This window comes from Eublepharis macularius, chromosome 10 (genome assembly GCF_028583425.1).
Source record: "Eublepharis macularius isolate TG4126 chromosome 10, MPM_Emac_v1.0, whole genome shotgun sequence".
Classification (NCBI taxonomy): domain Eukaryota; kingdom Metazoa; phylum Chordata; class Lepidosauria; order Squamata; family Eublepharidae; genus Eublepharis; species Eublepharis macularius.
In genome coordinates this window covers 11,502,257-11,527,867 of record NC_072799.1, presented here as the reverse complement: position 1 = coordinate 11,527,867, position 25,611 = coordinate 11,502,257, and the positions used below count along the sequence as shown (strand labels likewise).

The window sequence follows — 25,611 nt, the reverse complement described above, 5'->3', positions numbered from 1 at the left end:
TTGGGGAAAAGAAATTCTCTCTTCATTTTAGTGTACATAATCCAAAATTACTCCATATTTAGTTCAGGTCGTGTTTTCTCATTGATTTGTCTCATTCTGCTATACTTACATTTAATCCATTCTCTGCTGGTAGAAATGTGATTGAGTGTGGAAACTGAAAATTGGTAAGGGAATAGAGTTGGGTAATGGTGGGAAAGCAATTGGGAACTAACAGCAGGGCCTGCTGGGAAGTGTTAAGCAGTGGGGTATTAAGTTCTGCCATTGCTTTTAATTTAGTTACTTTTTATATCCCCTTCCTTTCTTCACAATAGTTACCCAAAACAGCTTACTATCCCCTCTTATATTTTATCCTAATAACCCTGTGAGCTAGGTTAGGCCAAGTATGTGTCACTGGTCCTGACCCACCAGCTTCCGTGGTAGAGGGAGGATTCCAAAATGGGTCTCCCAGATACGACTCTGAAGGTTCAGTGAGTGTTGAGGGTGCTGTCTAGACTTTCCTGCTACTTCCCAACCTCATTGAGTTCCCTGAACTGTTTCCTGTTAGTCCAAAGAGCCGTGGCTGGCTCAATCAAAAATAGGGATAATTACTCAACTCCTGCAAAAACCCTTCCATGATGTGTTTTTCATACCAACTTCTGATTTAATGCTACTGGTGATATATTGGCCATGAGAGAAACCACTTTTAGAATGTTTAAGACTAACCAATTTAATTGTAGCACAAGCTTTCGAGAATCAAGTTCTCTTCGTCGAAAGCTTATGCTACAATAAAATTGGTTAGTCTTAAAGATGCTGCTGGACTCTTTTTGATTTTGCTACTACAGACTAACACGGCTAACTCCTCCGGATCTATGACCACTTTTAGAATGCTGCCTTGTTTCCTTAGGAGTTTTTGGTGAAGGACTCGTGTCAAAAGCTTTTCCGAAATGCAAAGGCACAAAGTCCATCAGTTTCATGCTTGTGGATTCTATCAGTGAGTGGGATTTGGACCAGGTCTTTAAGATTAAATTTGTCTTATGGAATCCTTCATGTTGACAATTACTGCTAAGGGGGCTCCACAAAACACAAGGCTAAGCAAGCAATCTTAGGTTGTATCTAGCAAACTGCATGGATATCTTCCCCTTTACCATTTCAGTTCGTTGTGTCCTCCTAAATGCTGCTTCTGAGGTTTAGTCCCTCCCTCAATGTTGGGAAGGAGGAGTTGGTAATTTTTTCCCCTTTGATAGAGTGAAATTAAGGGACATAAGGCTCAGTGGTGACCAGAAACAATTTTCCTAGTTGTGAGATGTTCAAAGAGCACAAAGATGTTGTGAGATGTTCAAAGAGCACACTTTTAACTCAAGAGGAGGATAAAGAATGAGGGAAAAAATCCATTGGAACATTGAATTCTACTCCATGTAGGATGAAAACTTCCTGAAATTTCATTACCATTTGCTTCTGCTCACAATTAAGATATTCAAGGTGCAAAACAGACCTAAGTTTGCCCTGACCTCCCTCTCCCTTATTACTATTTTGCTTAACATTCACCTTGATGAAGAGTTCTGAGGAACTTGAAAGCCTGTCTACTAACCTGAGCTATTTGGGGTTGTTTATAATAGACACTGTTACACTGACGGCAGTTTAGGATTTTGTTGATTGACAAATCTGCCTATTAGACATGGAAATTCTCCCCTAATCTTGGATACGCATAGGGGCTGGTGGTGGTTACTCAGAGCTGCTTCGGATAGGGATATTTTTTGCAATGTGCTTTTTCATGCTCAGGTTGTGCGTGATGACGACGTCCTGCATGTTTTGCTGCATGCCACATATTCTTAACCACAGTTTCTTTGTATATGCACACGCAACACAAACCAAGTATGTTTAGTGATCTCTCATTATGAATTAGACTTAAGTGCTCATTCCGACATGCAAGTGTGTAGTAATCTAATATGTGAAGTGTCCCTTGAGGCCACTGTATGCATTACAGTTTTAACTGATAGATACTAAAGTTCCGGTTTGTGCATCTGTGAACCATATATGCTTTTATTAATTTTTTTGCATACACAAGGTAATAATGTGCCTGGAACTGAGCCCAGTTGAGGTTCCCTGCAGTATGTTTTACAAGTTGGTTGGGTGGGGGCACATAGACAAATCAAATGCCTGTTTTACACATGCCTCTTCATGACTCAATGAGGGCAGCATTATACACTCATCTATGTGAATGAACTTCGTATGCCAAATCTGATACCACAAGACTTTAATGGCTTTTCAAAGGAGCCACTCCTCAAGTGTGCAGTAGTCAAGGAAGAGATTTTCATATATCCCAACTACAGTGAAATTAGAGTAGCAAGTAAGGCTGCCCTCGATGCTGTGAGAAGTGCATGCCACAAAGCCACATCATGTCCTCTCTCCTTAATTCCCATGGCTCTTGAAGATTGTAAAACCCTACATGCTTATGCTTCTAAATAGTTTCAGGTGGGTAGCCATGTTAGTCTGTAGTAGAAGAGCAAGATTTGGGTCAAATAGCACAGTAGAGACCAACTAGATTTCTAGAGTATGAGATTTCAATGGTCCCTTTGTCAGATACATTTAGAAGCGGAAGAATGTAAAGTATCTGATAAAGGGAACTTTGACTCTTGAAAGCTCATATTCTAGAAATCTGGTTGGTCTTTAAGGGGATACTGCTGGGCCCAAATGTTGCTCTCCTCTTGCCCCAAAGTAACACACTTTCCTAGAGGTTGAAAACCTGAAATGGTTACCAGGTGGTGGAGAATGTTCTTAGGGTGGGAGATACTGCTTTCACATTGGATAAAAACCAAACCCCATGGTGGCCACGTAAGGTTGCCAACTGACCTAGAGAAAAAATGCCCTCCCCCTTTTAATAGAGGCTGAATGGGATGTGGTTTCAGGTGGGTAGCCATGTTGGTCTGTAATGAGCAAGATTTGGGCCCAGTAGCCCCTTAAACACCCAACTAGATTTCTAAGGTATGAGCTTTCAAGAGTCAAAGCTCCCTTATGTGACAAAGGGACAAGCTCATACCTTGGAAAGCTAGTTGGTCTTTAACGGGCTACTGACCCCAAATCTTGCTCTTAAAGGAGATAGATTAATATGGACAGCCATGTTTGTAGCAATAGAAAAGAGCAAGAGTCCAGTAGCACCTATAAGACTAACAAAATATGTGGTAGAGTATGAGCTTTCAGAACTGAAGAAGTGAACTGTGTCTCACGAAAGCTCATACCCTACCACAAGTTTTGTTAGTCTTATAGGTGCTAAGGGACTCTTCCTCTCAATGGTCATAAATCCAGAGGAGTTAGCAGTGTTCGTCTGTAGTCGCAAAAGAGTCCAGTAGCACCTTTAAGACTAACCAACTTATTATAGCAGAAGCTTTCGAGAACCGCAGCTCTCTTCTGACAGTGATTCTCGAAAGCTTCTGCTGCAATAACTTGGTTAGTCTTAAAGGTGCTACTGGACTCAATGGGATGTGATCGACCACGCGCAACTTCCTATTGCCACACATTAAGCCCACTGCTGACAGGACAGCGCCTTTTTCTCCAGGCCGGTTGGCAACGGTCTTTCGGGGAGAGGCGCGAGGGCCCGGCTTCCCTCAGCCCGAGGCCCAGCCCGACCCTCCAGGCCGCGAAGGAGGCGCCGGCGGAGCAGAAGCGGCGGAGCCGGTCCTGGGCGGCGGGGCGGAGCCGGGCGAGGGGCCGGGCGGCGCCGGGGCCCGCGAAGGGGCTGAGGCGGCGGCGCGTCGCTCGCCCTGTGGGAAAAGTTGCCGGGCTGAGGGGCGGAGGAGGGCGAGACGCGGCATGGAGCGGAGCAGCGCGGCCGCCGAGGAGGAGCGGGAGGCGGCCAGCCCCGACTCGCCCCCCTTCTTCCTCCTCTACCCGGGCCGCGCGGGGGGCGCCGCCGCCGCGCCCGCCTGGCCGCCCCAGAGCGCCTGGAGGGCCGCCCCGCCGGGCCCGTGCGGCGTACCCCTGCCCGTCCTGCTCAGCTACGTCGGGCCCGAACCGGGGCAGCAGGACCGAACCGGCGGCGGCCGTAAGTCTCCCTGGCGCGGCAGCCTCCCAGCCGCGTGCTCCTGGGCGGGCTGCCCCCGCGGGTCTCCAGCCCTGCGAAATCTGGACTGGAAGGGAATTGAGCCCCCTTTTTCTTACTTTTAGGGCCTCGCCTTCTTTGGGGGGCTTCCTCGCTCTTCTCCCCCCACTTTCTCCTATCCAAAACAGCGTTGCCAACCTCCAGGCAGTGACGGGAGATCTCCCGGTATCACAGAGACCGGTTCCCTTGGAGAGAATGAAGTGCAAGATTCGTGTCCAGGGGCACCTTAAAACCAACTAGTTTCGGGTCCAGGGACACCTTAAAAACATTTGGGCGTTTGAGATGCTTTCACGTGGGACAAAAAATGAACCCCCTCAGTAGCCATTTGTTTGTAGGGTTGCCAATTGACCTGGAGAAACATTGCCTGCCCTTTTTAATAGAGGCTGAATGGGATGTGGTTTCAGGTTGATAGCCCTGTTGGTCTGTAGTAGAAGAGCAAGATTTGGGCCCAGTAATCCCTTAAAGACTAACCAGATTTCCTAGCGTATAAACTTTTGAGAGTACCAATGAATGCAGTATCAAGATCTGAGTTCAGTGAACCTAGATTTTCCAGGGTATGAGATTTTTAAAACTCCCTTTGTCAGACACAAGGAGTAGGATAGGAAGAGATAGGACTCTTTATAATCCAGGCAGAAGGGAGCTTGGACTCTCAAAATCTCATGCCCTAGAAATCTAGTTGGTCTCTAAAGTGCCACTGGACTTCAGTCCTGTTATTGCATTTGTTGGTAACTGGTGAAGGGAGCTGTGACTCTCAGAAGCTCATATCCTGGAAAATCTGGTTGGTCTTTAATGTGCTACTGGATACAAATCTTGCTCTTTTACTACAGATCAACTCGGCTACTCACCTGAAACTACCTAGAGAAAATAGTTGCTTTGGAGGCGGACACTGTGGCCTTATACCCTCCCCTCCCCAAACCCTACCTCTCGAGGCTTTACCCCCCCAAATGTCCAGGAATTTCCCAGCTTGAACCTGGCAACTGTACTTGGTTAATTCAAGCAGCTGGCGCCTGCACTCTAGCCTTATTTGTAAAACCTTTTGGAACTTTTCTCTTCCTGCATTGGGGATGCTTTAGGCTGTTCCTCCACTGGGCAGAGGAGGTTGGACTAGATGGTCTGTAAAGCTCCTTCCAACTCTACGATTCAATCATTCTAAACCAATAAGATTTTCAGGGAATGAGCTTTTGAGAGAGAGGTGCCTTCTTCAGATACCTTTAGGGCTTGCCCCGCCCCTCCGCCCCCTTCTGAAGAAGGGAACTGTGACTCTTGGAAGCTCATACCCTGAAAATCTTGTTGGCCCCTGAGATGCCGCTGGACTCAAATTTTAGTCTTTTTGACACTTCCTCCCCCTTTAATGTACCTTTCTCCTTTCACTCCCCTCCAGATCTTTTCCGCCCATTATATCTGACAAACTCTTGCCCACAAAAGTTTTTGTTGGAATAAAATGTTAGTTGTAACAGAGGCTGTAACAGAGTAATCCAGCTATTTCTCTAGAATTATGCCCCCTTGAGAATTTTTCCTTCCAGGGGAGAAAGTAACACACGTTGCCTTTACTCGATTTCGTTCTTTGTGTCAAAAAAGTCTTTTCACCATTGTTCTTCAGGGCCTCATTGTTTTAACAGTTTAAAACAAGCAGCTCTAGTCCTAGCCTAATACGATGTTTATTTGATGTCTCTTCATATTGATTATATTGATCTATGCTGGGTAATCTGCTTTGAGTCTCAGTGAGAAATGTGCTGAAAAGTAAGGTAATGTGTGCCTTCGAGCCACAACTGAGTCCTGGTAACCCCATGAAGGTCCAACCTCATGGGGCTTTCAAGGCAAGAGATGACCAGGAGTAGTTTGTCATTGTCTTCCTCTGCCTAGGAGACCTAGTCTCCTTTGGGAGCCCCCATCCAAGAAATGATACTGCTTGTTTCTGAGCTCTGATGGGATTGGGCCGGTCTAAGCTGTTAGGGCTGCTGTGAGTGTTAGAAGAGGAGCCCTGAGCGCTGTCCCTTTCCTCAGATTCAGAGGGGGACAAACCAAAGAGTTGCAAAGATAGAGAGGTCAGGATGTCTGTTTATTATTCACTGCTCTGACTATCCTTTGATGCTAATCTCAGGACTTCCTCCTCGTGATATCCTTCTCTTCCTGGCTTTGTCACCCACTTCTCCTTTCTCTCCATCTTACAACCATGGGTGCAGGACGTGTCCTGCCATCCATGTCTATCCTTAGATTAGATAGGATCTATCGCTCTTCCTCTATCAGAGTATGGAGTTCCTACAATAAAGAACTCTTATTTCCTTTCTAAATATAAGCAAGTGTATGCTTTGTTATTTTCTCTCCTATACTCACATCAGCCAGCATATCCAGCTCATGCCACCCATGATCATGCTTTCACAGCAAAATCTGCTATAAGCCCAACTATGGAATCCTTTAATCAGGTTTCTGGGGCAAACATGCAATGTTTTTATCAATGAGAAAGATGGTAGTAAGCAAATAAGTCTTTTGAGGCATCAGGTTCACCATAAGCCCAGCTGTGTTGAAATATGGGATACGATGGATTTAATTTAAAAGCAAGGCTGGCTTGGGGAGGGAAGAAAGCTTTTGTTTTAAATTTTGTTTTGATCCCTGGGCAGAGATGGCTTTAGTTTAGATGAGGAATGAAGAAACTCTGGACGTTGGTTGTTGTGGATTTTCCGGGCTGTATAACCATGGTCCAGGCTGTATAGCCGTGGTCAAGACCACGGCTATAGAGGCTGGAAAATCCACAACAACCATCATTCTCCGGCCGTGAAAGCCTTCGACAATACAAACTCTGGACATGTTTGTTAGCAATGTTAACAGGGAGGCCTTTTTAGCTCTTTATGGACATCATTTATCTCTTTACGAGGTAAGAGATTGGACTGGAGTGAGAATAGCTTGAGGGAATAAAGAAGTGGAAGAGGCTTTAATATTTTGAACTGCAAGAGGTTGGGATTCCTTCAAGTCCTTCCTCAAAATGCAGCTTTTCCGTGTCACGTTTGGCTTTCCTCCTTTACTCCTGTGACCAAGCTTTCTGTACCTGCCTCTGCACACATTCGCCTCCTGACTTTTACAACTGTCTCTTCCCTTGTTATCATCTCAATTATTTATTATGGGTTGTAAATTCCTTTGGAGCAGAGACTTTCTGATTTTACTCCTTTAAGGCACGCTGGTGCTGTACGCATAATAGCCTTGAAAACACAAGAATGTTTGTTTTAGGAACATAGTCATTATTATTATTGTCATTATTTTCAATGCAAAGGGTGATTCACAGAATTGCAAGCAAAAGCAGACAATCCCTGCCCCAAAGATCATGCAGTCAGTGCTATCAAAACCTTTTGTCCTTGTGGGTAGAGAGCAGCTGTACCTTAGTGGTTAAGTGGTCGGGTTGTGAATCAGCACTCTGCTAGTTCAAATCTCACTATTGCCATGAGCTTAGCAGGTGACCTTGGGTCAGCCACTCCTCTCAGCCCCAGCTCCCAACTGTATTATTATGGGGATAATAATAACACTTTGTTCACTGCTCTGAGTGGGGCACTAATCAGTCTAGAAGAACGATACTAGTAGTAGTTATTATAGTAGTAGCTGTTATTATTATTATCGTCTTCTGGGTGACATGTTTTGCAGATTCTTGAATATACCAGGCAATTTAAAGTGTTGGTGGTATTGAGCATTAAAGCCTTATAAAGCTTGAGGCCAGCTTAAAGTAAACAAATAAATAAAAATGCTCCCATACGAGTCAACCCAACCTCTGCTGTCATCTTTGGATGCCCCTCTTTGGAAATCCTCTTCTGGTGCCCCCACCATCTGAGGAAGGGGACAAAGAGAAAAAGGGCCTTCTTAGCTGTGGCCCCAAGATTATGGATTTCCCTCTCCTCTCTCCTCTTCTATTGTTGTCTTCTGCCAGTGGGTGAAGACTTTTTTGTTTTGTCTGTTGTTCCCTCACTGATTCTTAACGAGCCGTCGTACCATTCATGAGTTTGTGTGTTTTTGTTTTAATTTTTAAAATATATTTATGTGTTTTTAAATCCTAATGTTTTTATTGTTGGCCGTTTTGGGGACCCTATGTATGGGTGAAAAGGCGGCTTTAAAATATTTGGAAAAAGCGAATATTAACATTTTCCTCAGTTATAGCTTTCAAACTGTGCTCCTCCCATCTATCCCAGTGCAGTGGTACAGGGCAAAAAGACAGACTTGCAGGGAAGTGGAGGGACCGGCTCCCTCCCCATGTCCCTCCACGGCAGCTTCGCTCATCTGAACGGGGTCCCTTGCAGGTGCCAGCCTGCACTTGGGCAAAATCATCAACAGCAGCCTGTACACGGACTTTCTCTGTGGTGGCCCCTTCCCGTATGGAACGGCCTGCCCAAGGAAGTCAGGAGAGCCCCCACCCTCCTGGCTTTCCACAAACGATGCAAAACTGAATTATTCAAAAAGGCCTTTTTCTCAGCAAAGAGGGTGGTATTGTAGGAAAGGGGTCCCAGATGTTTCGCTAAAGAGTTAGAAACCATAGATTTCACCATTATGTTGCCTTACATATTATCTGTTGCTTTAACTATGTACTCCTATATCCTACCTGTGCTTTATGTTGTTTAATGTAAGTCCTAGAATTGATTATGTGCTGTTTCAGCAATTCCTCGACCCCTTACTGGATCCTTGCTAATGCTATGTCTTTGTAAACTTATATTCATTTACCCTATGACATTGTTTATGGAAATGTCCTTGACACTGTATGGAAATGCCTGCCCTTGTCTTTGCTACTGATTGTACTACTCTCACACTGTGTAATCCACCTTGAGTCTCAGTGAGAAAGGCGGAATATAAATGACATAAATAAATAAAATAAATAATAATAAATAATGATTACAGAAGATGTGTTAAGGGAGTGGATTGAGAGAACTGAAAGGATCTCTGTGTGGGAAAAGAGATGCATAGCAGAGGCTGACTACAGTCCTAGAGTACCAGTTTAACCTGCCCAGCGATGTGTACATCGCATTATCTGCAGATTTTAGCCGGGTTAATGAAATATTATCCTGTTTCATCCCTTTGTGAGTTGGGTAATTATCTCTCTTAAGCAGAGAAGAAAACTGAGCCAGAGAGGTTATTTGTTGTATTTGAGGCTGTAAAGGAGTCAGAACTAGTAAATGGTAGCTCTTCTCCTAGCAGGAAGGGAGGCAACATCACACCATGGAATGGGCCAATAATCTGGGAACAGTGTACAATTTGAGATTGATTTCATATTAGCTATGATACTTCTGCTCTATTCTTTGTTAACAAAATCCACTCTAACCTGGATGACAGTCTTGGGACATACCAGGCTACAGAAGTGTCTGGAACATAGTCTGGTAATTTTGGTACCCCCAGGTGATATTGACAGAATCTTGCATGTTTCAAAGGCCATGTTATCTTGACTCTTGCCACCCTTGGCTGGTGACATCTTACCAGATACATTTTAAGAGTTCTTGACAGAGATTCTTAATGAGAGCTATTGTAGTGTAGTGGTTAAAGTGTCTGACTTCTCTGCTTGAAGCCAGCTGGGTGACCTTGGGTCAATCACAGCTTCTTGGAGCTCTCTCAGCCTGAGTCCACCCAACTCACAGGGTGATTATTGTGAGAGTAATAATAACACACTTTGTAAACCGCTCTGAATGGGTGTTACGTTGTCCTGAAGGCCTGTATATAAATCGGATGTTGTTGTTGTTGTTATTAGGCTACCCCCTGCCATTGAAGAATCTTTCCTAGGATAAAAAGAATGTGGTCAGTTACTGTTTTTCTTACCTTGTCCAAAAGCCTCCGAAGTCAGTATGCACACAGATTTTAACACCTTGAATGAAAAAGATGCTAAGGAAATTCAGTTTTCTGTCCTAATAATAGAAGGAGGGGGGCAAACTACAGATTAGTAGGAATCGTCTCTATATTCCCATTTTTGAACATGTTAGATTCGTAACTCGATCCTAAACCCATTTACTCTGAAACTTATCCAGTTGATTTCGTTCGACCTTAATAGGTATGTTTATAATCAGAGTGCAAACCTAGCATGAGAAATTGTACAAGTTTTACCTTATGCCTATTTAAGAATATTTTCTAAATAACATTTTTGCTAACCTAGTTACCTTGACCAGATTTTGGTTATGCAACATATACAAAGGAATGAAAGGCGGTTGACGTAAAACAATGTTACTCTTCTCATTCCATTTAAATGTCTTATAGTGCAGTCCTAAGCAGAGTTACTCCAGTCTAAGCCCATTGATTTCAGTGGGCTTAGATTGGAGTAACCCTGTTTAGGATTGCACTGTTAATTATCCTTCTTGGCAGTCATGTTAGCATGGCTTTAGCAGGTGGGATCTGTATTGGATGAGGAGGGGGACCTTTGTACTCTTTCAGCAACAGCTATTAAACATCATTTTATGATATGAAAGCAAGATGTAGGGGTACAATGTAGGGGTACATTGCCTTTATTTTGTAACTCGCCTGCAGCCTCATTGCGGAAGGTAGGCTATAAATAAAGTGAACATTTCAGGAGAGAATTTTTAATGAATATTGGCATTTTCATTATGTGATAGATCTTGAGCAGCTGTCCTGTATAATCCAGATTCTTTTTTCATTGAAATACTTTAACATTTTGCCATGGATATGAAGAATGTAGAAATCAGTTGTTCTACTGAAAGTCAGAAAAAGTTTCCTGCTCTCATTGTATTAGAGACACTACGGGGTAGTGGTTACAGTGTCAGACTAAGATCTAGAAGACCCAGGTTCAAATCCTCACTCGGCCATAGAAGCTTGCTAGGTGACCTTGCTGGGTGACTGGGATGACGTTCACTCAGCCTAACCTACCTCAAAGGGCTGTTGTGATGATAAAATTAAGGGAACAACGTAAGCCACCTTGAGTACCTATCGGAAACCTGCATGGTATGTGACACAGAGGAGGGACCTAACTTTCATGAGCAAAATTGGTGACATCTGCAAGCAGAAGGGACTTGTGGGTCAGTGTCTTTCTTATCAGGGTTGGCTGTCTGAAAATAAGCCGCGCTTGTGTTTCTACTCCAACCTGGGTTAAAGTTTATGTTACAACAATTTGGGTGAATTTACAAAGCTGAAAAATGAAAATATTTCATTTTCCTTGCTAGTGTCAGTGAAGCTATAGTCAACTTTGTTCTTTCTTAGAGGTCACTAGCACAATTAACATTATATGCATTTCTACATTATATGCGCAGTAGAAAAATTGTCTTTCTGAACTTGGAGCAAAAATTGAAATGCAGAAGTTTCAATTAAAGGGCAGCACTGCAAGGAATAAGCATAGATAATCAGTAATAAAATGCTGCAATTTACAAAGCTCTTTTACATCAGGAAATCCTATTGGGCTCTCACATCCACCCTCCTAGAACATAATTAATAAAGATCGGTGAGGGCTGTGCTTGAGCTGTGACATGTCAGCTGCATTCTGATCGCCCTGATAATTTTTTGCAACTTTCTCTGCCTGCCTCACCAGTATTTCATTCAGTGCAGCATTGGAACAGTGAGTAATATAATTGCGCCCAGTCTTTTGTGTGAAGGGGGCAAGGTTGAGTATTTGTGGTATATTACAGCAACTTCCAACAGAATTTGAACACACATGCAATAGGAAACATCTTGTTGGAGCAATTACTTGTTTTTTGCCCTTTCAGTCTCTCTCTCTCTGTTTGTCCTTCAGAATCCTTGGAAGAGGTGGGCACTCTTCCTTCCTGATACTTCATCTTGCAAAGTGATGTACTGTCCTATTTAATGTGTCAGTAATCTTGAGTACATAATGTGGCTGAACGGTCAGTTCATTTTTGTGTAAGCTGGCTGTGCCTTCTTTCATTGTTTTCAGTTGCAGCCTTTGAGGTGGGTGATGCTAAATGTGGCATTTGCTTTGAAGGGACATGGAAAAGCAGTGTAGAATCATGTTTTTTACTTGGGCATAACACCTTGGTGTTCAGTTCATATGAAAGTGCTACTCATTAAGTGTCCATATAAATTTAGAACAGTGTGCATCATATCACAAAACAGTCTCTGTGCATATTTTCATTGGTGCTTGGAGGCTCTCCATTTAGATGGGGTGGAGGGGCCATTGCTGCTGTGGTTGGGGTGACTAATGTGATCCAAAAATAACTTCCAGGTTTTTGCAAATCATAGTAGCCACATACATTTTCCCCTCACGTTGAAGAGCTGGTTCTCACAAACTAGGCTTCGCCGTGATATTTTCTGGGGCACGTATTTCAGCCCTCTTTGGGGAACAGCTGGAACTGCGTTCCTGTGCTTTCCCCCTCGAAATGAGCCCTGGATGTGTCTAATTGTGTTATTATTGCAGTCTTGGGAAGCAATTCTAAGCAAGTCTACTTGGAATTTTATTGAATAGGGGCTCCTCCCGGGAGAGGATTCTTAGGATTACAGCTTTGGTTTTCTGCAAGCAGTATTGTGATTCTGCCCGATATGTGAAAGAGAATGAGCTGCAGATTGCTGTATCCTGTGCTACATTAGCACATGTATTTTAGTTTTTGCCATTGGAGAGGAGGAGAAAAAGTTGTAAACAGAAAGTGAATTTTGTAGTCAACAAAAGAAAGTGTATTATTCGAATGGAAAGAGTCTCACAGGGCTAGCAGATTATTTGGATATAGAGTTAAACTTTAAAACATTGAAAACACTGAGCTCCTTTGTATTTCAATCTTCACTTAGCAACTTAACGTTAGCACAGGACTTGACAAATTCCAGGCACCCAGTTGCCACGGCGCTAGAAATTCACTGTGTTCCTTGGTATTTTCAGACATTTTTCTTTATTGTAGTGGCTTTTGGTGATCCTCAGAAGTACAAAGTTTATCATCACATCGGAGTACGTCTGGTTGTATAAAATAAAATTGCATGAGCATGAAGTCCTTGTCATTGCTCATTTATATGTTAACTTTATACCATTCAATGGCAGTATATGAATTCATTTCATAACAAGTTGCTTCCTATGGTGGTGGTGGAAAGTGCCGTCAAGTCATTGCTGACTTATGGTGACCCCTGCTGGGGTTTTCAAGGCAGGAGACTAACAGGGGTGGTTTGCCATTGCCTGTGCAACCCTGGTCTTCATTGGAGATCTCTCATCCAATTACTAACCAAGGCTAACCCTGCTTAGCTTCCAAGATTGGGCTTCCCTGGGCTATCCTGGTCAGGGTGTTGCTCTCTATAATGGTTTCAATATCCAATTAAATGCAGCTTTTTTCAATCAATAATGAAATTGGGGAGAAGCTAAGTTAGGGTTAGAGCAGTGGTTGTTGGTAGCTTATTGGCTGCTGCAGAATGCAGCTTGTGCCTCCCCTAGAAGATCCAGGAAAAGATTGTGAAAAGGTCAGCTACACTGGGTTATATTTTTTTAAAAGATTTTATTTTATAGGATTTCTCTGCGCTGCTTACCTGATAGCTTCATGTCTGGTGCTTTTCCAGATAAATGTTCTGTTTCTAGGACAGAACAAAACTTAGTAACATGTTGGGGGGAGCAGTAGCTGGAGATATTTTTTTCATTACACAAAAATCGTTCTCACTAAAGAAAAAGTTTGCAACCTCTGGGATAGCAGTTAATTTTTTGTTGATGTAATGGCAACCCACGTTACCTCAATATGTATGTACTACAACACGTTCATCATGGCTTTGATAAAATTATGAGAGTGTAGCGATTAGGATTAGGCTTTGTAGTAATAATAATTAGAAAACACGATCATTAAAATATAAAACCCACAGGCTAAAAAATGAGTCTGGCTCCTAGAGCCAAAGAAAATTGGTCAAAGCCTGTATGAACACTGTCTCTCTTTTGTGTATACCCATCTGTTTGAGAGCTCGCATCAATATAATTTCAGTATAGCAATTTCAGTCTACGTAGTGAAGATGGCATTCCTTCCGCAAAAGGAGCTGTGAATCTTGCTTGTGATGTTTGTGTAAATGCATCTTAAAGTGGTATTGGCAGAGGCATATTGAATTTGTGGGCCTTTTCTGTAGTGGCTCTCCTACTAGGAAGTCTGTCCGTCTTTATTTCTCCCTGGTCTCCATTTGTAGACATTTATTGCATTTGTTGTTATGAATTAGTGTTTTGTAATTTTTAATATATATTTTAGAAGTCATCTTTTACTAAGACGAATCAAAAAATCACAAGTTATGCATATTATGTACACTTTTAAGTTTCCCAGAAATCTTCATTAGTTGTATTATGGTATAGATTTTTTTCATAAATGAAATACAATAGACAATATTAACATATTCCTACTAAAAATAATAATCCTTATATTTCCATTGCATTTCTTATTCCTAGATTATAATCATGTCGGAGAAATAGCCATAATTCTGATATCACTACTTTTATTCCATTGAAAGGATTATACATATTCCAAAAATTAATAAAAAGTCACCAGTTATTGAAAAAAATGTCTCGTGACCATTTTTTTTTCTTTCCACCATCTATATGTAAGCCGTGAGTTTATCTGTTAGCATTACATGGCACACTCTTCGTAACCAGTCTCCTGATAGTAACCTACTCATAAGGAACTGCAAGTTATCCTTTTTATAGGGAACATTTTTTATTTGTAAACTGCCTTGTATTTGTAAACTGCCTTGTGAATGATATTTTTTAAAAAGATAGTATATAAATATTGTAAATGTGCCTTAATCCTTGCATACTTAGAATGATAGAATCATCGGGTTGGAAGGGACCTCCAGGGTCATCTAGTCCACCCCTGCATAATGCAGGAAATTCACAACTACCCCTCCCCCCATACCCCCAGTAACCCCTGCTCCATGCCCAGAAAATGGCAAAACACTATCAGGACCCCTAGCCAAACTGGCCTGGGGAAAATTGTTTCCTGACCCCAAAGTGGCGATCATCATTACCCTGGGCATGTAAGAAGGGGCCACGAAACTGATGTAAATGCTTTCCCCCCTCCCTCTCATGATCTCCCTAGGATCACAGAATCAGGTTCTATTGCTGCTGTAAAGCCCTATGATCCCTTATCTGTTATTTGTGTATTGAGTTCCCTCATTCTTTATACATGACAGTTTATACTTGTCTTTACTGTATATTGACTTTATGGTTAATACATCTCCTCTTGTTTAAATCATTCTGAAATTTTGCCTACACTTCCTCCTTATTTAAAATCTAAGATGTATTGTATTAAAAATTTGCATCAGAAGCCAGGATTGACTTTGGAGTACCTCGAATGCTGCTTTCCTGTCGGATGTTAATTTATTAATTAGTATTCTTATCAGTATGGATATATTTTGATCATTGCTTATGCATTACAGAGAAGTAGTTCTTTCTCAGGCACATATCTTAATCTTTGTTAAGAGGTCTATGCTTACGATTCTCTCCAGCCTAGATGATGCATGATGTCTATAAGTAAAAACAGACTGGACATAACCATCAAGAACTGAACAGTGTCTCTTTACATAGCACGCTGCTTAGAAATTGTGAGCTTAATGAATGAATTAGGGAATATGCAATATAGGGTTACGGACTGGAATGACAGCTTTGCTAGAGGTTAACTGTAGCCTTCTGTTGACATTTGTTTGCTATGCAATGAATTTGAGCTTCTTACAGATAATTTACTAGGCTCTGTTCATAAAATGTGTAGTTCATTAAAAACCATTCCATAGAACAGCTGATAACTGCTTTTTTAATTGTAGAGGGTTGAGATTTTCAGATATTTTTTTAATTTCGGATCTTGAGATGATGTGTGTTAGCAACTTGGGGTACCCTGTCCAGGGCTGCACTAGAACTCTCTTAGAGGATTTCAACTGGTCATCCAATTTGTGCATCTCGCTTATGTCCTAAATCTTGAAGTAAAGGCTGCTGGCAAATCATTGGGTGCTTAACAGTAGGAACCCCTTTTTCTTTGGTCTTTCCGTCCTTAATCCTTTTGAGGTTCTGAAACTGACATATTAGGCATGCAATCCAGAGGAGTTAGCCGTGTTAGTCTGTAGTTGCAAAATAGTAAAGAATCCAGTAGCACCTTTAAGTCTAACCAACTTTATTGTAGCTTAAGCATCTGACGAAGAGAACTGAGGTTCTCGAAAGCTTATGCTACAATAAAGTTGGTTAGTCTTAAAGGTGCTACTGGACTCCCTACTATTAGGCATGAGGGATCTCTAAGATGAGAACTCTGACTTCTTTGCTAAATACTACATTGTGCTTAATTCATCTTGAAATCGCAACGTGTCCAGTTCTTACGGCGGATTGATCAGAGGCATCTTTCAGAGTCTTTTTTTGCATGGCGAGATAGACCGAGGATAAAAGCGTGCATTGTGCCATGACTGTGATCGCGGATTGACTAGCACAGTCTGAAAAGACACTGGGGATGCTGAGAGCCGGATCGGTTTAATTGCTGTTCCTGCATCAGCAGCAGCAGCAGCATCTATAAAGCATCCTGGGAATTGCCTGCCCTACAGTCGGAGCCAGCTGGTCACATGAGTCTGAATTTTCAGTTCAGTTCATTAGTCAGCCATTTTGGTCAACACCCTGCTTACTGCGCACAACCTACCCTGTTGGCACCCTGCATCTTTGCTTATCTGAGGGGGAGAGAGAAAGAGAAGCTGGTGCATTTCAGCAATTCTGGATACCTTTTCTTCTATATATTTCATTATTTGGGGCTTTTAAAATACCTGCCTGGGAAGCTTTCAGAGGAGCTACATTTTTTTTTTCTGATGCAGAGGCCACGTCTGCTGTGGTCGTTTAGGAGGAATATCTTGTAGTTACGCCGAAGAAAAAGAGTGTGTGCTGTTGAGAAAAACAGAGGAAGACTACAGAGAAGAAAGGGCATCTTCCCCCTTCCCCCTTGCCCCGTGCCTTGCTTTTTTGAACGTCAGCGCAGTGGTTGTGGTGATCTCGAACAAATCTTTTCTGACCGAGGGAGGTATTTTTCTTCCTTAAATCAGAAAGCCTTTCCTTTTTTTTAAGTTCTTTTATTGTTGTACCAGCTGAGTCATCATGTCTGCTCTGACGCCTCAAAGCGATATGCCAACCCCCACCACAGACAAGATCACGCAGGCTGCCATGGAGACCATATATCTTTGCAAATTCCGAGTGTCTATGGATGGAGAATGGCTGTGCTTGCGAGAGCTCGATGACATCTCTCTTACACCCGACCCTGAACCTACCCATGAAGGTATAGTTGTGTTCTCTACCTAGGGAGGCCTGCATCCCCCCCCCCACTTTTTTTGTTCTAGCTTAAAAGGGTTTGGGAAGAAGTGTTATTGATCTATACCATTTCAGTGCTTTATGCATGAAGCTGCACAGTTGACACCTTTTGATAGCTCTTGTCTGCCACCTGTCCTGATTAAATTCTAAATCAGCGGCAGGACTTTTAAGAAGACGCTGTTTATTCCTTAAAAACCAAATGGGTTTCTTTTGAATTCTTTGTTTCCCTTAGGCACTCCCCCTTGCCAAAAAAAAAAAGATGTGCGAGAATGAGACAAAGTTGTATATTATGTCCAGCGCCCGAAAATAAATTCATCTTTGTATTTTAATATGGCATTTAATCTGCCCCCCCTTTTAAAATGTTGCTTTAAATAAGCATCTGTTTTGTTAACAGTCTTTTCTATTTTAGTATAGAATAATGTGATATTTTAAGAGATTAGGAGCTTTAAGGACTTGTTTAGCTAGGCATTGCCTTGATATTATACCAAACATGACCGTTCCTATTGTTTAATGCTCTGAAAATCAGAAAACACATTTTACTTTCTCTTCCCTTTTAGATTGAATGAAAACTGTTAATGGCATCGCTTGATGATAAAGGCGGTTTAGTTTTAAGGAATCAGGCAGTAGAAATTTCCGTTCCCCTATTCCTCATTTCAAAAACAATGAAACAGCTAGCTACTATAGCCAACTTGGATCTGCCATCACTTAAAATTCAGCAGGATGCTCGTTGGGCTCCTTCTGCAATGATTGCTATGAATTAAAGGTGAAAATCCAAGTCCTTCTGTAGCATCATCCCCCAGTTCAGTAGCTCTCATGATGGGACTCCATTGGCCTTTGGCATTCTCATGATAATAGCCATTTTATTGGGTGCTTTTCAGGGAGACTTTTCATTTTCCAACAACCAAAACTGAGTTTTGTCCCCTAGTATTAGGTGAACTTGCCAACGGGTTTTTTTCCTTTTTTGTTCACATACTGGTTCCCATCTCTGACCCGGAAATAAAGCACAGCTGTGTTATACTGCATTGTTGTCTCCGTTACCTACAGCCAACAGCCTGTGGAAACTAGCAAGAAAGATTTCTACAGTACAGCAGTGGGGTTTTGGCCCACTGTGTGGGAAGTGGAAATTGAAGGCAAAAGATCGAAAAAAAGATGACGGCTTCCTTTTTTACAGAGTGCCTCTTTGTGCTTTTATGTACTAGGCATCTCCTAAAATAACGAAAGGAAGGTTGTTATGTATAGGTAGCACCATAATTGGGGCATGGTGCTCTATAGTATAGAATAAGCAAAAAAAGCCGGTCTCTGCCTTGAGGAACTTACATTTGAACTTTTAGTAGTAGGAAAAATGAAAAGAGTTCAGTAGCATCTTTAAGACTAACCAACTTTACTGTAGCATAAGCTTTCGAGAATCACAGTTCTCTTCATCAGGTGCGCATCTGACAAAGAGAACTGTGATTCTCGAAAGCTTCTCCTACAGTAAAGTTGGTTAGTCTTAAAGGTGCTGCTGGACTCTTTTCGATTTTGCTACTACAGACTAACACAGCTAACTCCTCTGGATTTAGTAGTAGGGAAGACGATTGAGGGAGACGAGTGAAGGAACAAAGATAATGGGACGGCTATGAGGAAATGCTGTTGTGTATGAAAGGGTTAATAAAGAGTTGTACAGTCTCACCTCGGCTTTCTTTTGTCTTCACATCATAGCTGCACTCTTTCTTAAGTGAGTGTATAAGTATAGTGTGGGAGAGACGGGTTTTAAAATTTTCTTGCCCGTTTAGCCCAGAATCTCAGCTCTGAAATCTGTGTATTTACCATTTACTTTTGTGTGGGTTTGTTTACAAAACTCATTTTAGGAGAGCTGTCACTTGCTTCAGCATCTGAGCTCGCTTACATGATCAAGGTACGAATTAAAGCTTGGAGCAATTCAAAAGTGAAGAGAAGCATCCTTTTCTCATCGTTTTTTTAGTCTCTATCTCGGTATATAAACAGCACCATGGTCAGTACCTTTTGTGAGTGGATTTAAACACAAGCCGTTGATAGCAAGCTCACAATGGATTCAGAGTAGAAGGGTGTGGCCTTGGGATCCTACAGTTTGCTCTTTGTGTAAAGAAACTTGCAATGAGGTATTTGAATGGGGGGAAATTAACTAGTAATGCTGTACCAATTTAGCATCACTGGAGTGCTTCCGCACTGAGATCTTGCAGTGGTTTGTTGTCCAAACTGGACAACTACATAGTACTGTGCCCTAATCATCCACTTTCCAGATTTCTCCCTGATTTGCTGTGATTTTTTCTAAACCTGGTTTGGTGTATCATTTTGGAAAGATCGTATTCAAAATGTGTGTGTGCCGGGTGAATGGGCAGGTTTTTCCAGGTTCTGCCCATATCAGCACCCTTTCCATTTCTTCAGCCCTCCCTCCATGGCTGCCATTTTCCCCCAGAGGTCTTTTTTGAGCTTTTATTTTTTTTTAAAAAACCCTGCAAATAATATTATCACTAAGGTATTATGTAGCTTCTTCGACTTTACCGATTTTATTTAAAAAGAGCAAGTCTCTAGATCTTTACAGTGTGGACATATGCCTTTCCCCTTAAGTCTCCAAAATGAAAGGAGCTACACTTACTCTTTTTAAAATTAAAGATAGATCATTATAACATTATAATGCTATAGCAATATGTCAATTGCTGATTAAAAAGGGGTGAAGAATGACCGGGTGTGTGGGGAGGGGCTGAAGCAACAAAAGTGTTGGAAAAACTGTCATGTAGATGCTCCGTTGGCGCTGTGAATGGCTCTTTGTTTGCATCAACAGTGAAAGCTAAACAGAATTGTCACCATGTAGAAGCAGCCTGAATTTGTGTACTTATGCCTTGGATAAGAGCTGAATTAATTTTAGTCTTACGGGTTTTTTTTTTCTTTTTGCTAGAGTCCCTCTGGCACACCAAAGAGTGTTTTAAATTCAGAAAGCAAGAGGCCATATTTTTTAACATCAGTTAGTTAGCAGTTAGTTCAAATTAAATATAACTTCTTGACAGTATCTTCTTGCCTAAAAATACCATTGCTGTATCCAACCAAGGTCCACGTAGACCAGTTTTGTTTTCAAGAATCCCACAAAATCTGCAGGCAGTAGATGATCCACTGAAAATTAGGTCAGTGATCCACTAGTTCCCATGCTTTCCTCACCTGCTTTTCTTTCCACGTGATGTCTTATAAGTGTGTGTGTGTGTGTGTTGAACAACCCAACATCAAATCATTCATCTGGTGGTGATATATTTTTTTTATGGTGGTGGATAAAATGTGCCTTTCTTCTTCCTCTTTAAGATTTCTCTACATCTATTTGGCATGCCTGCTCATCCCAAAATAGGAGGTGACTTGCGGCTCTTCTGTAATTATAAGGAGTATTATTGAATTGTGAAAACTGTGGAATATTGTTGTACCAGCTTCTCTGATTTCAAGAATATCTGCAAAGCCCCAGTTTTCAGTTACATGCATACAGCTCTTCCACCATCTTAGCATTCAACAAGAAGTCTAGTAATTCTTGATTTCTGGTAAAATACCCACAGGGTTCTTATGAATAATTGCAAGCCCTCCTAGGACCCATGTATGTCAGATGGTACCATCTGTGATAAGTTTTTTTAATTAGTTCTGAAAATGAGAGAAGCGTCAAGTGATCAGTCAGAAAACTGCTCTCTTAGGCTGGTCTGCTTGTGGGAGGAGGAATAGCGTACCAGTAGTCATTCGTTGTGTATGCTTTATAGGGCTTCTCCTGTTATTTGTGCAAATTTGTTCCTCTCATTTTCTCTCCCATATAACTACTGGTAGTCTTTTTTTTTTTTTTTTTAGTAACCACCAAATTACTAGTGGTCTACCTGATGGCTTGTACTTGTTTGCCAAGAAGTGGATTTTTTTCTCCTTAGACCAAAGTAAGCTTCCCCCGTTGCATTTGGCTTAGCCGTCCTTTGCTTCTACTTTCCCAGCAGAGTGCTTGGACTGATGGGTAAATCTTAAGAGAGGCTGATATTTGGATTATTCTTCCTTGAAGTGTGGAGGAGTTGGCTTTGTGATTTTGATCCTTAAGGTTCCATGACTAACAAATCTTTTGCATTCCAAAATTTTTGAAAACAGTGACGTCATGGGTATTTACAATTTTATATAGCGTTTGCTTTTTCATACATTATTGGGAAGCAGAGAGGCAAGAGAGTAAACATGCAATACTAAACAGAGTAATACCCTTCTAAGGCCATGTAAGTCCTTGGACTTGAGTTCATCTTTGCTGATTCTAACAACAACAACAACATTTGATTTATATAGCGCCCTTGAGGACAACTTAATGCCCTCTCAGAGCGGTTTACCAAGTATGTTATTGTTATCCCCACAACAATCACCCTGTGAGGTGGGTGGGGCTGAGAGAGCTCTGGAAGAGCTGTGGCTTCAAGTGGAGGACTGGGGAAATCAAACCTGGTTCTCTGGATTAGAGTCCTGCCGCTCTTAACCACTACACCAAACTGGCTCCCTTGATCTTGTCAGTAGCTTTTGATACCATTAACCATCTGCGAGAGCCAGTGTGGTGCTGTGGTTAGAGTGTCAGACTAGGATCTGGAAGAGCTAGATTTGAATCCCCACACTGCCATGGAAGCTTTCTGTGTGACCTTGGGTCAATCACACAGACTCAGCCTAACCTATCTCACAGGGTTGTTGTTAGGAGGATAAAATGGAGGAGAGGAGAATGAGGTAAGCTGCTTTGGATCCCATTGAAGCAAAAGGTATATAAAGTGAGTAAATAGCGGTGTCCCTTTGAACCAGCTTGCAGAGATGGGTAGCAAGGGTACAACGCTCCAGTAGTTCTGTTCCTCTCTGGCAGAAGGGTCTTCTGGGGTCGCCCAGACTGTTTAATATCTACACGATGACGCTATGCAGTATTAATCCCTGTGGATTCTGTGTGCTGCTGAGTTAGGTGGTGATAAGCTTTTAGATGCTGATCCATATTTTAATTTTAAATGTTGTCATTTTTTAAAATTGGCAACATTGGGATTCAGTGGCTTTGGGTGGAATGTATTTATTTAAGCATTGTTTTGTTCCTGATTGGCTCTTCCAAAGATAAGTCAATGCACAAATGCAAGAAACATGCTAACTACACTCCTCAGAATATTTAATTTGTGTGAGACTTTACCACAGCCACAACGTTTTTAGTTTTTTGGAGCACCGCTGTCTTTCTTGGGAGCAATTGTTGTAGAAGAGCCACCAGATATTGTTGCATCAGAGGATGGTGTTGGCCGGGGAGAGGTTAATAAAAGCGGAGCCGCTGTGGCTCTTATGCAGCCATCCCCCCCCCCGAAAAGAGAGAGTAATGCTCATAATTTTTAATGAGGAGAGGCCTTCTGTTCAATAGCATCTGAACTACATTAGAATTCCCATGGGGAACTAAACTGATGGGAGAACAAGAAAGCTAATATTTCAAGAAACGAAGGATTTTGCGGTAGCACAGTAACTCAACCAAGATATCTGTAGCAAGGGTTAGGGACGGGTCAAACTAGATGTCGTTGGAGTGTGTGGGGGGGTGGGGGGTGGGGGTGGGTCCATTTACCTATGCACCTATCCATTCACTTCAGTGGGTGATAGTGGAGTTTTTGAAAAACAAAAATGCTCGAATAAGGGGAGCTTAACTGGGCCCTGACATGTAACACAAACATACACAAAATGAAGGCAAGTGTATAAGATTAGAAAGGCAGGTGTGAGCTGTGGAGTGAGTCTCTTCAGTATTTCTGTCCACCAGTTGTCATGGGGCTGGAACCAACCAGCTCCATGTGGGGTGGAAGGGGTTCCCTTTAACCACGAAAGGGCTACGCTGGGGATCATAGGATCAGCATGGACAAAAGCCATGTGGCATGGGGTCTGTGATAAGGAGGGGAGTCCAGTGAGTTTGAATGAAAAAGCTGTCTGGATCCAACCCACAGTGCCTTAATAGTTGATGACAACAAGGGGGTAACTTTTTCAACCTTCTGGCAGGTGTGTTTTGTGATCATCCTTGCAACAAGAATCTTGATCAACATGTGTAAAGAGCAGACTGTTCTTCCACTGAACCACTGAGCTCTTTAGTACTTTTAGTACTGGAAATAGCTTTAAACACACAAGAGTGCCTGTAGTACCTTAAAGACCAACCAGATTTCCATGGTATGAGTTATTTTAAAAAATATTTTTATTTCAACAGGGTATGAGTTTTCAAGAGCTTTGACTCTTGAAATCTCATGCCCGCAAAATCTAGTTGGTCTCTAAGGTGCCACCGTACCTGAATCTTGCTCTTTTTATTATAGACTAACATGGCTACCCTCCTGAAACTATCTTCTTTAGATACACAGCAGCTCATGGTGTTGCCATGAAACTCACTGAGGAGAAGGCCAATGTGTTGCTGTTCTTTCAGTGGTATTGACGCTGTCATCTTCTGTCGAAAGAGAGAAACGCATGTCGTGGGACTTGGGGCCTGCTGTTCCGGATTTTGCGGACTCTCAACGTGTCTTCAGCATCAAAAGGCAGGCGGTTTGAGAAGTGTTTAGGCAGTCAGGTCGGCAGTCAAGGAATTGGCAACATTGCTTTCGAAGGGATTGCTTCTGGCTCTACTGGTGTACAGCTGTTTCAGTGATTGTGTGTCAGTGAATGATGAGATGGAAGCGATGTTCTCACAAGGTCGATAAATCGAATACTTTCTATTGTGGCAGAAGTTGTGCAATAGTATACCGCAGGTACCCTTTACCATGCTGTCCATATGTTAATATAAACATTAGTAAAGAAACAGATTCTTCCACCTCCCTAAGCATCGGGTTGGAACTGGAGCAACATGCACTGGAAACCAGACTGAATCACTCTTCCACGAGTTCAGAATTCTGCCATTGTGCAGTGGCAGTCTCCAAAACTGGCCAGTCCTGTCCATCTCACCATTTTTTCTAGCTCTTCCTTGTTGTTGTTCAGATGCAGCTGTCTTGCCTGGTGGCAGCACTCTTCTCCCAGACTTCAGAGAGTCCCTTTCAGCAGGTCTAAGGTTCTTTGGTGCATGCGCAGAGGAGCGGGCAATTTCCTTTCTGGGTGCAGTTCCTTATGCTGCATTGAATGCTGTTCTGCTAAGCTCCCTGACCGTCAGAAGAGGTTTTTTGGATGATGGGTTTAGATGGGACCAGGGCTGGGGTGGCTGGAGAGAAAATCTGGAATCAGTTCCTGACCATCTCTTGCTCGTCATAATTTGTCAGCTTTCTATTCTGATCTAATTTTATATTTTCCGGAACCAAGCTGGTTTCTGGTGAGGTGGATTCTGAAGCAGGAGAGGAAGCCAAAAGTCCGTAGATGTTGGTGATGAGCCAAGGCACTCGTGATTAGTTCCATGTACCCAAGGTAGTTTTCGATTTCTTGAATCACAACTCTCCATGCTGCATGGCAAATGTAATTGATTTAGAAACTCAGAAGTTTCAGAAGTAATTTTTATGTTCCTAAGCACTGTCAAATCCTCAGGCGTAGTTGCCAAGAGGGAGGGCAAAGATTGTACTTTCACACTTTTAAGTACCTCTGAAGTGAAGAAGTCTAGCGTGTTTGAACAGTTGCCAGCAAAAGCAACAGAATGGGTTTGGCGGCATCCGGCACTCTTTGGGCCTGTTTAGAATGGGATGTGTGTGAAATACACAGTTCTAGGTTAGCAAATCTTGTGATGTGTGATTGCTGGCTTCTTTTGCAGAGCTTCAGCTTTTGTTCCGCGTCCATTTTGATCGAGGGAGATCCTTCGTTCCCCCCTCTCAAGAACATTAGCCTGGATTCAAAAAGGCGCATGTGACGCAGCATGTGCGCTAGGGCTTTTCTGGTGCTCCCTTTGTGCTCCAGCCTCTTCAGTGCCACAGAAGCTACTCTTAAGCTCAGGTTTGGGTCCGGTAGCACCTTAAAGACCAGCTAGATTTCCAGGTTTCGAGAGTCAGAGCTCCCTTTGTCAGATACAAGGAGAGGGGAAAGATAGGAGTCTTCATACTCCAGGGAGAGGGTGGGAGGTGGACTCAAATTTTGCTTTTCTACTACAGACCAGTATGGCTACCCAGCTGAAACTATCTTAAGGGTCAGTGAACCTTTTGGAATGGCTTGTGGTGCAGCACAAAGAATTCCCGCCCCCCCCCCCCCCGGGTTGTGTGCAGAAGTGAAATTTCTTTTGCTCGGCACGCAGGGCTGCTCGGTTTGAGCCATTGCCCATCAGCTAGATGTGGCTCCTGAGATTAAATAGTTGAGCTAATATTAAAATCCTCTAATGTCAGCTTAGTTTTTTTCTTTAAAAACTGAGATTTGTAATTCTTTTCTTGAGAATTAATAGTGCGGACAGTGTACCCTGAAAACACAGAAGACC

General features: G+C 42.4%; 1 protein-coding gene across 6 annotated transcripts in view; it reads left to right on the top strand.

The window, feature by feature from the left end:
* Window positions 1–3,708: 3,708 nt before the first annotated feature.
* RUFY3 (RUN and FYVE domain containing 3) overlaps window positions 3,709–25,611 on the top strand; it is a 74,014-nt gene continuing 52,111 nt past the window's right edge. For 2 of the 6 annotated variants that reach the window (XM_054989826.1, XM_054989825.1), the window contains exon 1: window positions 3,709–4,018. In XM_054989826.1, coding sequence (XP_054845801.1) covers window positions 3,787–4,018 — 232 coding nt within the window. In that variant the 5' untranslated portion in view covers window positions 3,709–3,786. Of the gene's footprint in view, window positions 4,019–16,995; window positions 17,224–25,611 lie in introns of those variants that run through there. The other 4 variants (XM_054989829.1, XM_054989828.1, XM_054989832.1 and 1 more) reach the window with 3 other exon arrangements.